General features: G+C 35.1%; 1 protein-coding gene across 8 annotated transcripts in view; it reads left to right on the top strand.

The window, feature by feature from the left end:
- The window catches only part of LOC127869057 (uncharacterized), a 34,698-nt gene extending 19,508 nt beyond the window's left edge, over positions 1 to 15,190 (top strand). For 7 of the 8 annotated variants that reach the window (XM_052411327.1, XM_052411331.1, XM_052411326.1 and 4 more), the window contains 2 exons: positions 4,628 to 6,397; positions 12,187 to 15,190. In XM_052411327.1, the coding sequence (XP_052267287.1) occupies positions 4,628 to 6,397; positions 12,187 to 13,580 (3,164 nt within the window). In that variant the 3' untranslated portion in view covers positions 13,581 to 15,190. Of the gene's footprint in view, positions 1 to 3,379; positions 3,441 to 4,627; positions 6,398 to 12,186 lie in introns of those variants that run through there. The other variant, XM_052411333.1, reaches the window with a different exon arrangement.
- The last annotated feature ends 947 nt before the right edge of the window (positions 15,191 to 16,137 follow it).

Raw genomic sequence — 16,137 nt, 5'->3', positions numbered from 1 at the left:
GACAGCTCTTGTTTTGAAAGGTTTTGACATAGAAGTCAATGAAGGTACAGTTTAAGACGGTATTGCGTAAGGCTAGACCATTGTGTAGCAATTGACCTAGCTTGCATGAACAAACTAATATTGAATGTTATGACGCACAATTAACAAGAAAAGAAGATAATTGCTACTTAAGTCAAAAATGCTTGTGTAGTATTTACTAAGAGTTTTAAAAAGTTGTTGCGATTGAAAAGTAACTCACGGACCTGGCTAACTTTGAAACCTTGGTAAGTTTGGGGTTATTCAGGATTAGTAACCGTCAAGGTAACTTGATTGTATAAACACGATATACCGCAAAGTTATCAAACCTGGAATAATGGCATTTAACCGCCGGTAACTTTAACCAAACAAATCCCATAATTCTCTTTATAATGACGTATATTTCGCGCCAAGTGTCAAACTACGATTTTGTAAACAATCAAAATGGGTCAGGTCAGGTAGAAGCGAACCAATATGGTAAAGAACCTTTCAATTCAATAATATATTGTTTTCACCAATGAAACAATACATACATTATTTATGTTAAAAACAATGTGCTAAAAACGAAATATAAATAATAAAGCTAGTTGTACATGTCTGCGGTTTAAATACTAATTCTTATGTAAACAATCAACAATCGTTAGTATTTATTCAGTAAGTATTAAACAAAATTATTATCTTCAACATATTGTAATGAATAGCGACATGTGTTACGTTTATCCAATTCACTTGTAAATTAATCTTAAAAATAAATAAAGTGTACATTTCAACTATGAGTTCATCAAGTTATTAAAAGTGTTTACAAACATATAAAAGGGCATGAAAGAGTTCACGGATGAGTGGATGGTCCGTTCATCCCGGAGATGTTCAACATCAACAGAGACGTATCTACGTCTCTGACATCAACTAGAGAAAAAGTTTGAATGATGACGGGATTTGCATCATTAAGTGGAATCCCTAGTGCTTTAAACTGCGAGAGAGCGCTTGCATGGACGCCTATTGTTCGTGTTGTTGAAACTGATGTTACATATACATGGTCATCGTATTATGCTTATTCTTCTAATTTGGGTTTAAGTTTCGGTTTAATGACTGCATTATAAAATAACCTATTTATGCGAAATTACGATTTTAACACATTCAAATCACAACGTTGAGTATGATTGAGTTAAGATTAATTCCGAAAATCAGTGTGTCTCTAGTCCATTTTTTTCCGAATTTTAATTGAAAAAAATGCGAGCCTTTTTGTCGTTTTAATATAAACGAGACTAGTTTCACACATCGACATATTTGAATCGTCCATTTATCACAATGTCCTTCTTTCATACAATGCATTGTTTTTTATCATTACCAAAGCCATAAAAATATCGCATAACTCATAAAATCATCTGCAGAAGTTGCTTTCCGATTTAATTCGTGTTAGAGATGTGTCAAGTATATGATGGTAAAATAGCTCCATGCAGGAATTTGGAATGTCCCAATTTGTACACATTTAGTATACGCTCATTTGTCTGTTGTGTTATGGAATGTGTACGATTCTTTGTTTATGTATCTTTATATATTAAATTATTTTCTTGTACAATTAAAGCATTTCGTATTGACAAATAAAACATTGTGCAAGTTTATACATGTTTTATGCTGAAATCTGCAAATTTAACCGAATTTACCAACGGCTATTATTTGATAAACTGATCCGGTTCATTTGAACAGCAGTAATGTATAGTAAATGACTTAGTCAAATGACTAAGTCGAAACCACATCTGCTTCATACTTTGCATGCATGGCCATCGTAGTATCAGCTTCTTCCTGGTTCTTATTGAGTTCTGTTAGAACGAAACAACCATATATTGTTACTTGAATACAGGTTGCATTTCTTCCACCGTTAAAATATAGAGTTTGATTGGTTTTCAGTTCGTTGTTAGCGTGTTCCATCAAGTTTCCAGTATAGTAATCTATTAGCCGTTTCGTGTGTGCATCGCTTTTTGACGATGCTGGAAAAACTACAACGGGCAAGACATGGTCAGGGGTGATAACCCCAAAAAAGGGTTAGGGTTAGGGGTAGGGGTCGGGTTAGGGTTGGGTTTAGGCTAACCCTAACCCGACCCCTAACACTAACCCTTACCCTAACCCTCTAACCCCCCCCCCCCCTTGCGCAATACCATACCATGCCTCGCCCGTTGTCGTTTTCCGCCTCCCTGCTGGAACAGCGTCGTCTAAGGTTTGATAACCAGTAAAAAAAATCTTCACAATGGGGACCTATGTAAAAGACCGAGCCAGTCCGATTGAGATAACTCGATTTTTCAGTTACTTCCCTTGGCATTCGCCACTGCGTAGGAGATTGCTCGTTGATTTTCCTTGATAACATTCTCCTAGCAGAGTTGTCGTTCGTGTTGATAAAGGTAAATATTAATGGAACAGCATATCCTGGGGAAACAGATTCAATAAGTGTATCAGAACGTTAATTTAAAGTTAGTAATTTTACATCCATTTTATTTTTATGGACCAATGAAACAACTATATATTTTCTCTATTTTGTTAACCAGGTTTTCCGAAGGAAAAAACTGGTTATTAGATTGGCGAATGCGGGCGGGCTGGCTTGCTGGCTGGCTGGCTGGCGGGCTGGCTGGCGGGCTGGCGGAACAAGCTTGTCCGGGCCATAACTATGTCGTTCATTGTCAGATTTTAAAATCATTTGGCACATTTGTTCACCATCATTGGACGGTGTGTCGCGCGAAATAATTACGTCTATATCTCCAAGGTCAAGGTCACACTTTGAGTTCAAAGGTCAAAAATGGCCATAAATGAGCTTGTCCGAGCCATAACTATGTCGTTCATTGTCAGATTTTAAAATCATTTGGCACATTTGTTCACCATCATTGGACGGTGTGTCGCGCGAAATTATTACGTCGATATCTCCAAGGTCAAGGTCACACTTTGAGTTCAAAGGTAAAAAATAGCCATAAATGAGCTTGTCTGGGCTATAACTATGTCATTCATTATGATATTTTAAAATCATTTGGCACATTTGTTCACCATCATGGGACGGTGTGTTGCACAAAAGAATCACGTCAATATCTCCAATGTCAAGGTCGCCACGACTAAAAATAGATTTGTTTTAAAACAAACTTACAAAGGGTGTTAATTTTGTTTGTTCATTTAAAAAGTTCAGTTTGAGTTGTCTCCCTTTATCAGATTTTTTTTCACAATGAAAACCTGGTTTTGTGACAATTTTGTCCCTTGTTGGTTTCTTTATTTTCTTTCCGAGGGCTTGAATAAATCTTGGCGGCGCAAATTTTCTATCGACGAACTTGCATATGTTCATAGAAAATGTGCAAGTCACCTCTTTTTGTTTCGTTCGTCAGCAGAAGCGGTTACCATGGTGTGGTTGTGTCAAGGTCTCGGAATCAGAAGTGAGATTTGAGTGTCAGGTGAGAACCAGGTGTACCAGCCCTCACTTGGGAGCTGCTGCAAAGCGAAAAAGTACTATCTCTACCCCGATGGGGTGTTAAAACTAACGTCTGCGTTCAAACATTTGGCATCCGTGTAACTATTTCACATATGTTGTAGACATTTAAAACGCATGTTAAACATACCAAAGCTGAAAACTCCGACGTGCCATTGAGCAAAGTAAAGCCGCTTCTAATACTTCGAATTTTAGAGTTATGTTTATGCGTGCAAGTAACTATTCTTGCAACAACAATGGGTAGCCCATTGGAACTGGATCTGTACAAATCATATCCATTTAAAACTTTTCACGTTTTGGTAAATTGATAAAATAAAAAATGTTTCAAATTCGCAAATTGTCGTTGTAGTTATATTTGTTGGGAAACAGTAATACTGAACATTTACCATTCTCTAAAATATCAATTATATGCATCTTCTCTCGATTTAAAAACCTGAAAATTATAAAGCGTTGCAACGCGAAACTATTAAATAATTTGGAGAGTGCTGTTGTTGTCGTTATAGTTTGTGATACAACGAGGACTGCTTATATAAGGTATAAAAACATCACTCAGTGTATGAACACGGATGGCCGAGTGGTCACAGCGATAAACTTTTACTTCAGCGGTCAGTGGTTCAAGCCCAGTTGAGGGTTACTGTGTTCTGTTTTTAATTTTATTCTTGGTTTTACTGGAGCTTTTTAGATCCAATGTTTACATTTATCCAAATAAAGCATTTTAATGACAAACTTCAATACATGTCAAAATCTGGGAAAAGACCCCTTTAAGTCTCTTCATGTATACCGTATAACAAAGCTTTATAGTTACATATTGATATGTATATCACTTCAGTGGATGCATTCATTTACAGTATTAACAGCAAAATAGAGCATGAACCATATGTATTCATTACACTTTCTTTTAAAATCATTGTCAGCAACCAAATCGTAAAGATCAAGTCTTGTGTACGTAGATCGCACCATTATTTGTTATTTTGATATAGATACGTGTTAATTTACAGTAGCGCCCTTTAGGTAAATTATCTAACCAGTTGTTAAATGCTTTGACTGTAGCGAGCGACTTTGTTTGCGAGTTTCACTTTCGTGTTTTGCAATAATTTTAAATAGCGTACTTTTTTGGTATTGATGTAAGGCATTGTTTCATTATCATTACAGATTTCCGTCGTCGTTTGGTGGAACATTACAATGACACTTCGAGCAATGTGCCTCTTTCAGTATTGGATCAGAGTCTTGATAAACGTATAACCGATATATATGCAACGCCGAAAATGCACCGGTTTGATAAAGCAAGTGATGGGAAACGTGTTAAAAAGGAGCAAGTACTGACATACAAGGAACTCTTTTACACAAACGACACAAAGTCAAATCGACGTGTATACGTACAAGGCGAGCCCGGCAGCGGCAAGTCAACGTTTGCAGCCAAGTTAGTTCATGATTGGTGCGACGAAAATCAGCCTTCAACGGCAGTTCCCAACAAAAATGCATCGTTTGATGACGTGTTAATCATTCAAAATTTCCCGTTCATTTTTTTCCTCTCGTTGGGAGAATCAAGAGGTCAGACCGAAGTAACGCATATGATAAAGAAACAAATCATCGACACAATGTATTCTGAAGAAAAACGTGATGTCATGTACACTCTTTTACTCAAAATAATAGAGACGGAAATATGCCTTGTAATACGTGACGGTCTAGATGAATGGGTGGCTCCTGACGGTAGTAACCTTGCTGAACCTTCTATGGCGGGATTCTCAAAGGACAAGTGCGTGGTTCTTACAACTTCTCGACCATGGAAACTTGCTGATGAGCGTATCAAGAATTCACGGATCGACATCCTCGTTGAGATCGAGGGTATTAGCGATTCATATACATTTAGTAAAAGAGTACTGCGGTGCATACTTGACAAGAGCAAGGATCTTAAGACAACCGCGAGGGAAATAAGGAGCTTCATAGAGAAGCGTCGGCTGACCTGGTTATCAAATTCACCGATGTTGTACACACTTGTTATTTGCACGTGGGTGGACACTATGGAGGAGGAGGAACATTTGAACGGATCTTCATTGTGTGCATTGTATACTACTTTTCTTGAGAGCCTGTGTAAGAAGGCGAACGATACAATTGGCTTTTTTAACGATTTAAACCCTCCTCATGTGAAGTGTTTTTCAAGAACAAGTTACCTTCGGCCTATCATTCAAAACGTAGATGTCATTTCAAAAGCTGCTTTTAATCTTTTGTTTTCTCCTGAGAAGGAAAAGTCTATTGTATTCAACGATCAGGAATTGTCAAACTATCTTACACCATCTGAACAAGAGTTTGCTCTCAAAGCGGGACTGATATCAAAACGGAAAACCAAAAGAGCTTTAAATTCGTCCATCTCATTTATCCACAAAAGCATGCAGGAATTCCTGGCTGCTTATCATATTGCCCACAATGCACGTTTGATTGATGACGTCATTTCTGCATATCTGGGATGTCATTCGAATGCATATCTCGACATATCCCAGGTGTTCATATTCCTATGTGGACTGAGCGTATCGGCAGCCAATACGCTATCTGGCATTATACATGAACATGATAGTAAAATAATAGACGCACGTGGTGTTCCATTACTTTCATTAGAACAAGATGATTTTCAAAGCATCATAGAGGCAGGATACAGAGAAGCTGTTTCAAATGATCAAACTGGCATTCTCCTCAGACTCAGTCACTTTAATATCGGTGGGGACAACTTAATCGACATATACAACATATGGAGAGAAAACAAGTCCAATGTCCTGTCTTTGGAAATACATGTATACGACGAAACGGATCGTGCCATACATAGTTCAGCTACACATAGCGAGCCAACATCGCAGGTTGAGTTTGACCTGTCATCGTGCCCCAATCTGAAATATTTGGTACTTTTTGGAAGCGGCATACAAATACAAGGTAATATATACAACAAAACAACATAGTAGGATTTCGATCAAGTTCTTTATTTCTCAAAAATGAACAATCAATAAGAATATAATTGAAATTTATATCAGAGTGTTTAATTTTGTTATGCTATTAAAATCAATAGTTCATAAAGCTATTCTATACATGCATAATAACGTACTATCATCGGTATACATAAAGTGGAAATAATAATAATATCCCGTATCACGTATATGATGTCAAATGCACTTTCCTGAACTGGATCAATTACATGTTTCTTGTTTTGACCATTATTTTTCTGGAAATACACACCGTGCTTTTGAAACTGTTGATCATAGACACCATTGCGCTTGCATAATGATACTTTTACAGGTACGTGTTTTTACAACTGTTCGTGCAGTCTTAATTGTAGTTTGTGCCGTTATCTTAATGTGGTTTTCACAGATTTTGATATGTATCGAAATTTGGTGTTAAATGTTTTATTGATTAATGTAAACATTGGATCTAAAAAGATTTATAAAAAAAAAACAAGAATAAAATAAAACAATATCCCTCAGCTGGGATCGAACCAATGGCCCATGGAGTAAAAGTCCAACTATTAGACCACTCGGCGATTCGCCATCATACAAAGAGTGTTGTATTTTATACTTAATATAAGCAACCCTCGTAGTTTCACAAAACATAACGATAACATGCATATTATGGATATTTTAAAGCATGGTAAATGTGCATAATTACTGTTTACTCACCAATATCATAACTACAACGAGAATTGCGAATCGGACTGTTTTTAATTATGTCAAATTACCAAAAGGTGGCAAGGTTCCTTTAAGATTTAAGAAAATATTATTGAAAATGTATGAATTTGATGCTAACATATCACGTTGCGTGCAGCATTACCGTGTATATGAATGGCTGATTACATCGAATTTTTGCCAAGAACACAGGCTAATTAAATAAAGTAATTATGATGGTTTTCACATAACCATTAGCCGCATACAAGCTGCAATTAATGCACAGGTTTAAATGCTTATGAACAATAGTTTTAAAAAGTTATTTGAACAAAACACCACTTACCGGTGTGTCAACATCCATTAACATCGATTTGTAAACCCCATAAAGTCATTTGATCCTGCACCCTGGTACAGCACTATTTTTATCCGAAATCCAGAGTTACCTTATGCAAAAACATTCAGCTATGTGAAAAATATATGAATTCGCTGTTATTCCAACTACATGCATATTGGTTGTTGATGTCGAATTTCTTTTTTGTGTTAAAAATTAGGTTTGTGATTAATAAGAAAACATATATACACGTCGTTTCGGGAGTCATTTAAAACGTCAGTCTTTCCCGATTCTTGCAAAAATAGGACGAAGTGATACAGTTGGGTTTCGTAACTATGAAGAATATTTGGAAATGTGGAGATTCTTATTTTTTTAAGGTAAATTAATGTAAAAATCGTTATGTTTTCATACGAAAAGATACAAATTTTCAGTTATCAGTGTAGATATATGTTTTACACGCGTAATTAACCGCCATAATAAATGTAATTGCAATATATAATTCAAAATACAATAACATACTCATCTGATTTATTGAGATGTGTTTTGAATAATTTATTTCGGATATAATCAATATATATCTATTTAAAATTCATTGTTCGATTAAGAGGTGTCTCTCAGCCTTAAATCAAAGTGTTTTGTGTCATGTTGGGTACGATACAATCCATATTGGGAGTAATTCTGTGATAAAACTACATAATTCAATCCGTCAGTACGCCCACCTTATAGTTGGAAATGTAATTGTCTTAGAAGAACTAACATACTTTATTGTTGTTTTTTGTGTTTACAGTAACTAGTGCGTTATGTTAAAATTACCTCAGTTTACACTAGCGAAGAAACGGAACATTCTACGAATGAATGGCCTATTTATTAAACATGTGAATGACAGTAACTTCTACAAAGTATTGTCAATGCATGTATAGTGGAAAGGTCGGAACGCAGTTACAACGTATCGTTTAAATAACTTAATAGCTGGTTTATTTAAATGTTATTACGAACCAAACAACGTCATTTAAAATGCTTATTGTGAAAAATATCAACGTAAGCAGTGGGCACCTAACCAACCAATAATGACAAGGGACGTTTAAAAAAAAAACATGTGCAAAGCCCGACATATTGTTAAAAATACGTCCGTTTTATCATATGTAAGCTAGCGATGGAACAGGAAATAACATAAATGTGTTTCATATCCGTTACAAATGCACATTCACAGTTACTACTGCATAGTGTTAAAAATACTTAAGTTTCTTATAAGGTGTACACTTTCGATGAAACATGTAATTATATTAATGGCTCCTACTTGTTAAAAATTTACGCTGGTCCTTTACTACCATTCATTGATTTTTTGCATCTCTGAAAACGAATGAGCATAATACAATTACGGGCTTTTTAAATTGCTTTACGTGATCGGTGAGGTGATTCCTATGATTATTGGTATGAAACGGAATCTTGATTATGCCGACCTCCTATTTTAAGAAGTTGATGTGTGTTGGCCAGATTACAATACGGGATTTTGTAATATCTTTCTTAATCTAGAATCGTACTTGTAATATCGTGTTCTCATTAAGAGCACGAAATCTCGACCGATGTAAATGCGAAAAGAACGAAAACACGATATGAAACCGTGATATTTCATTTCGCAAATTCGCATTGGGTTTACTTGAGTTCATATCGTATTTAAGCACTATTTTGTCATACACAATCATTTAACATAATCGTGTGCGCTAAAATATATTCGAGGTATGAAAAATGCGATTTGTGAATGCGAACATAAGATGGAAGATCGCAAGATTACGGTTTGTGGTTAATACGATTCGAGATCGCGAGATACATTGCGCAACATTGATTTTTGTGTTGCTGTTGGTTTGACATTTTTTAGCTTTTGATAAATAAGGGCGAGATCGCGAAACGAATTTAAGAGAGCAATCGACTTATTTTAATGCATGATCGTGTTATTTATGTCAAGACCTCTCTAGGCAATTACGCATTGTTGCATCGCTCAACCTTCATTTCATTTTATGACCGGTTCTTGTTCTTGTACTCTCGCGTACAAACAGAAGTTATTGAAAGTTAATATAAGTTAGGGTGACAGTTAAAGTATTATTCAGCTCACCTTAGTATAACGTGCTCATAGTGAGCTATTGTACTTGCCTTTTGTTCGTCGTTCGTCCTGCGCCGTGCTTCATCCGTCGTCAATATTAAATTGTTCACACTTTTGGACAAAAACTTCATGAATCCTGGTCAACACGTTTGTCTCAAAAATATCTTGGCCGAGTTGGAAACTGGATCACGTGTAGGCAAACATTAGATCACTATGTCAAATTATACAAACGGCTTATAAACACTCTCGAAATCACATTTAAAGTCGTACCTTTATGATACTTAGTAAGAACATTTGTTGTAATGACGTCTCCATTCACTTTCAACATGGTTTGTGTTTGTCGAACGAAAACATGGCCGACCGGGGGTTGGGCAATTTCATCAATTTGCTATAATTTAACAATGATACTCTAGAGGCCTCATTTTAGTCTTATTTTTTAAGATACTTGTTTAGAACATTTATTTTATGGTATCTCTTCCGAGTTAAACAATTGTTTGGTCCCTTTGAAAACATGACCGCAAGGGAAGCGATACGGATTTCCGTAAATGGTCATAGTGACACATTGTTAATGCGCTATTAATGCGCTATTAGCAAATCTTATTTTCCAATCTGTATAAAACATTTTAAAACATGTGTCCCTATGTACTAAATTATTGTGCCAATATTTAAAACTATGCTACTTGACGTAAAAAATAGGTTCATAGTTCAAAATAAAAAGGGTCACAATAAAGGGGCCTTCTTCACGTTTTTCTTTAATGACAAAATTATAAAAATTGTTTCATATTCGCAAATATTCGTTTAAGTTATAATATTTTTGAGGTAACAGTAATACTCAACACTGAGTAAAAATGTACATTTTGTTCACTACGTTTATGGCTGCGTGATGCACTTGTTTAGGCTTTATAAATACGCCTTATTTTATTAACACGCGATAAGAATTTATTAAGATTATTTTTCTATTATAAAGATTTTAACAATTTTTATTTATGTTTCTATATACTTTATTAGCCAACTATTTTTTGCCGATTCGTATTTAAAGGGGCCTTTTCACAGATTTTGGCATGTTTTGAAGTTTGAAGTTAAATGCTTTATATTGATAAATGTAAAAATTGGATCTAAAAGGCTCCAGTAAAAAATCAAGAATAAAATTTAAAAAAAGGACAAGAATGTAGACCGCATCAGGGCTAGAACCAGTGATCCCCGGAGCCCTGGAGTAAAAACCAATTAGACCGCTCTGTCGTCATGCCAAGTATATATGAAAGACGTATTTTATACTTTATATAAGTAATCTTCGTTACGTAGTTTCACAAAATTAAACGACAACAACAGAACTCTCCAAATAATTCAATCGTTTCGCGTTGCATTGCTTTATAATTTTCAGGTTTTTAAATCGTCTAAAGATGCATAAAATGGCTATATTAGACCATGGCAAATGTTCAGTATTACTGTTTTCCTCACAAATATCATAACTAAAACGAAAATTTGCGAATCTGAAACAACTTTTTTCAATGTTGTCAATTTACCCAAACGTGAAAAGATCCCTTTAATAAGAGCACGTTACTAATTATCAATCGTATCATATCTGGAAGTATTTTACTTACAATTGCAGTTGTAATGTTACAACTTATAGGAGACGTAATTTTTATGAAGCGTTTTTTATAAAACTGTATGGGTTTCTCCCTTAGATAATGAAATTTATTTGAAAATTATTTATGTTGAATAAGTCGTTTTTAAACGCTAATCAACCATTTAAAACAATAAAACAATTTAAAGTGTGTTGAACATGTTTAAAGACGGATATATGAGAAGTCTTTTTTTTCAAATAAAAACATTAAAAGACAAGCATATACTGACAAGTATGTTATATTCGTCCATGGTATCCACGTAATTATGCATGGGCTTATACATACATACCCATATAAATGATAGTAAACAGCAAAACAAAATCATGAGCAACGAAAATATCAGAGTAAAAATGTATAAACCGTGTACCACATTTCTTTAAACGTGATTAACATGTTGAGGATTTGTTATCTACGTTTTAAGTTGATTACAATGTCCATCTATGCAAAGTATTTTTTTTTATTTTAATATGTATTCATATTCATATGTTTGTCATAATTTCGAAGTTCTGATTGCATGTTTAAATTATACAAGTTTTTGCACGAATTTTATTGTGTAAGCTTCTTTCCAATAATTACAAATCTTTTACTTTTGATGTAAGTTGTAATGGTACAACACATAGTGGTCATAAGCGTTATAACGAGTTTGTTAAAAAGTGTATTGTTGTCTCCCTTGGATAATGCTATTTTATTGAAAACGAATATGTGTTGAATAATTCATTTTTAAATACTGATCAAACACTTACAAGTATGTGAACATGGTTCACGACATATACACGGGGAGGAAAATTTGATAAGAAACATAAACAACACGCATATAATACTTATGAACCGATTGAAAATGTAAAAGTAGTATTGCTCATTTCAAGTCCAAGGTAATAATGCCCAATGTATTGTATTTTGTTATGGCAATAGGTTCAAACGTTTTAAATTTATCAAAAATTTTACCTACGTTAACACTTGTTACCGTAGTAAATATGTCCGTAACTGTTATAATTGTAATTGAATGTTTACAGATTCGTCGAGTTCGGTCTCATCGACACGTCCGGTGTGTATTGTACTAAAAAGTGCAAATCCAGTCCAGTGTGCAGATCCTCAACCAGTGCTGCCTTGCATTAAACATATTGCATTTTACAGAATTAGATGTTCGTCTACCTGGCTGCGCAGTCTGCTCAGCACATTGCTTACACTCGATCATTACGTTACGTATCAGCTGACGAAATGTTACATAACATCTTGTAAAGAAGATGCAGTTAGATGGGCAGATACAGAGACGGGCGCAACATTATTGAGTTTTAAGGATACATTATCACTGAGTAACGATTATGTAAGTGACAGTCTCGGTCTGTGGGAGGCTCTCCATGGTCTGAATATCAAGAGCCTGAGTCTGAGTTTAAAAGTAAAATATGCAGACTCGATGTCCAAGTCACTTTTATCGCTCACTCATCTGGACACGCTTAATTTAAAAGTGATTAATAACGGTCCTGGTCTGTGGGAGGCTCTTTGTGGTCTTAATATCAAAAGTCTGAATCTGAGTTTTGGGTATAGCTGTTTAAGCGTATATTATTCAGACTCGATGTCACAGTCACTTTCATCGCTCACTCAACTGGACACGCTTAGTATTGAATTGAACATTCTATGTCTGTGGGAGGCTCTCCATGGTCTGAATATCAAGAGTCTGAGTCTGAGTGGTATGTTTCTACATTTAAACGTAAAATATGCAGACTCGATGTCACAGTCACTTGCATCGCTCACTCAACTGGACACGCTTAGTATTGAATTGAATGGTCAAAGTCCCGGTCTGTGGGAGGCTCTCCGTGGTCTGAATATCAAGAGTCTGAATCTGAGTGTTCAGTACGGATGCTTTACTGTTGAGCATGCAGATTCGATAGCACAGTCACTGTCATCGCTTAAACAGCTTGAAACGCTTTCTATATATTTTTGGACATATATCGACATAAAGCTACCTCAGTCATTGAAGCATTTAAATAGCTACTGTATGACATTGCTTCCATACAAATTACGCGAACTTGTGGACACACTGTCTGCATGTACTCAGACAATCGAGAGTAACCTAGACTTTTGTTGTGCGTCTTTGGACGATACAACTTTAACTTTTAAACGAATTCCACCTGAGGAATACATTGTCGTCAAAAAGGAACTAGAGATGCTGAAAAATGTTGAAGTGAAGCGATTCCAAATATTAGACCGGACACGTCAAACCAATGTTTATGATGATGATGATACCGCGTCTGACTGGTCTGTACGTGGCATTGGTGGTGTCCATGACGATACTGAAGATGATAACGTTAACGATGTTGCATATAAAAATTTCGTTCGCGGAATGAGTAATACAATCATTAATCGAATATCAATGCGACTTCTGATTACTCCATCCTCAAACTCATGAATTTGCAATAAATGCGACTGCAACACCTGATAATGAGTATAATTGTATTTATAATGTCTCGAAAATTTTAAATAAGAATGATTATCTCTCATGGGTATCATACATTGACAGTTGGCATTGTCAAACATTAATTTAACCAGTATAAATAATCTTAACATTTTTGTGACGTTTTATTGGTGTGTAAATGTTAATGGAAAATACTTAATGAAATACATGCCTTTTTGTAAGTCTTGAAGTATACAAAAAAAAACATGAATTCTAACACACCACGCAGTTTCATTTCATAGCCAATACAGGATATCATGTACTGGCTTTTCTGCAATATTTATGTGCGAAGCAAATTATATGTGTGCGTTGTTTCTAGTTCGAGTTGAAGCACTTATATATGTACATCTTGTGCACATATTACAGAACTGCTTTTAAAAAAAGTTGCTATACCCATGACTATTGCAAAATATCAAATACATTTGATCCCTTATTAGCTATAGAATTCAAACCGCTTGTCGTCTTAGAATAATCATATAATAATATGTGTGAAGTTGCTTCTTACAGACGGTGCGTGTCATGTTGATTTTAATGTTTGTAATTGCAGTTAACAGTAACCAGATTATTTTGCACATTTATATTAATATTTTATATGCAAACAGAAAAAGTTGCATACCTTTAGTTTTCATTTAGTTTCAGGTTATTATTAGGTACTCAAATACGTCCATAATAGTATATAATTCTATATGGTATTCTTCACTATAGTTGTGTTACGCATGTCCCATCTTTATAAAACACCTGTTTGGCTGTGACTCTGAGCCAAATATCAGGTTTGGACTTATTACAACCTGGTTTTCATAATAAGGTTTGGACTTCTTACAACCGGGTTTGGACTCCTTATCACCTGGTTTGCATTATAAGGTTTGCACTCATAACAACCAGGGGACTGTTTCAATAAACATCGTAGTACACATTTACGATACGATACATTTTTTTAAGATACATTATTAATGTCCATATCATATGTTTATACATTTTCAGTACTTAATCAATTACATTGGCATCTCCAGCGCCGTATATATTTGACGAGCTTTTCGAGCTAGTTCGTATACTTATTAAGATTACAAAATTCTCTCGTATGCTACAATTGTCGTACGATCATTTATGAAACTGCCCCACGGTTTGCATTATAAGGTTTATACTCCTTAGAACAGGGTGTGCATTCAGCCTTCAGAGGTGGTGACCCTGAATATATTAATGTACGTTTTTGTTGTGTTTTTGTGCATTTTGTCTATCACATTCGTACACATGTGTTTTGCTTATAAATTTGAAATAAAGCAGCTACTAGTATTTAGTTTTAACTGAAATCTTAATTGTTGTGTGGTCCTGTGCTGTGTGGAGAAGTCGGAGTACACGTAGGAAATTCAAACTGTCACCTTATTCCAGTTATCCACATCGCATTCGTTATTGGTGACTTCCGACACACGAAAATTTCTGTTTATGTATGTAAATGATGATTTGTTAATATTATTTTCTTGATATAGATGATATCATTATTATCTGTGTTTGTATATTACACTTGTTAAAAGATGTTTACCATATATAAACTTCAATATAAAGATTAACGTTGGCTAAAGCGCATACGATAAAAACGCATTCAATATAGATAAAGATTGAACACCCATATATGTAAAAAAAAACAGTAACATGTCATACATTGTAGGAAACTTATAAGCATATATTTATTTAGCTTCACATAGTTTTGAAGAACAACTAATTAAACGAGTGAGAGTTTTATATATCTGGGGTTTATTTAAAGAACGAACATTCATAAAGTAATAATTAGTCTGTAAATTTTCAAAACATATGTGTGTGTGTTTACAACAAATGAATACAAATAAAAAATATTTGTTGACATTAGTCTGATTTATCATGTTATCGTTATTTTAACGGCGTTGGGTTATTTCTTTTTATGTTAGTTTGTTGCCTTTTGTCCTATATGAGCATATATAAACAAGGGCTGTTTGTAAAACATGCATGCCCCCCATATGGGCTCTCAGTTGTAGTGACAGCCATTTAGTAAATATGTTTTTTGTCACTGTGACCTTGACCTTTGACCTAGTGACCTGAAAATCAATAAGCATCATCTGCGAGTCATGATCAATGTACCTATGAAGTTTCATGATCCTAGCCATAAGCTTTCTTGAGTTATCATCCGGAAACCATTTTACTATTTCGGGTCACTGTGACCTTGACCTTTGACCTAGTGACCTGAAAATCAATAGGGGTCATCTGCCAGCCATGATCACACTACCTATCAAGTTTCATGATCCTAGGCATAAGCGTTCTATAGTTATTATCCGGAAACCATTTTACTATTTCGTGTCACCTTGACCTTTGACCTAGTGACCTGAAAATCAATAGGGGTCATCTGCGAGTCATTATCAATCTACCTATCAAGTTTCAAGATCATAGGTATATGCGTTCTTGAGTTATCATCCGGAAACCGTTTTACTATTTCGGTTCACCGTGACCTTGACCTTTGACCTAGTGACCTGAAAATCAATAGGGG

The sequence above is a fragment of the Dreissena polymorpha genome, chromosome 2 (genome assembly GCF_020536995.1).
Source record: "Dreissena polymorpha isolate Duluth1 chromosome 2, UMN_Dpol_1.0, whole genome shotgun sequence".
Taxonomy (NCBI): domain Eukaryota; kingdom Metazoa; phylum Mollusca; class Bivalvia; order Myida; family Dreissenidae; genus Dreissena; species Dreissena polymorpha.
The sequence above is the reverse complement of the archived record's forward strand: the minus strand, read 5'-3'. Positions and strand labels throughout refer to the sequence as shown.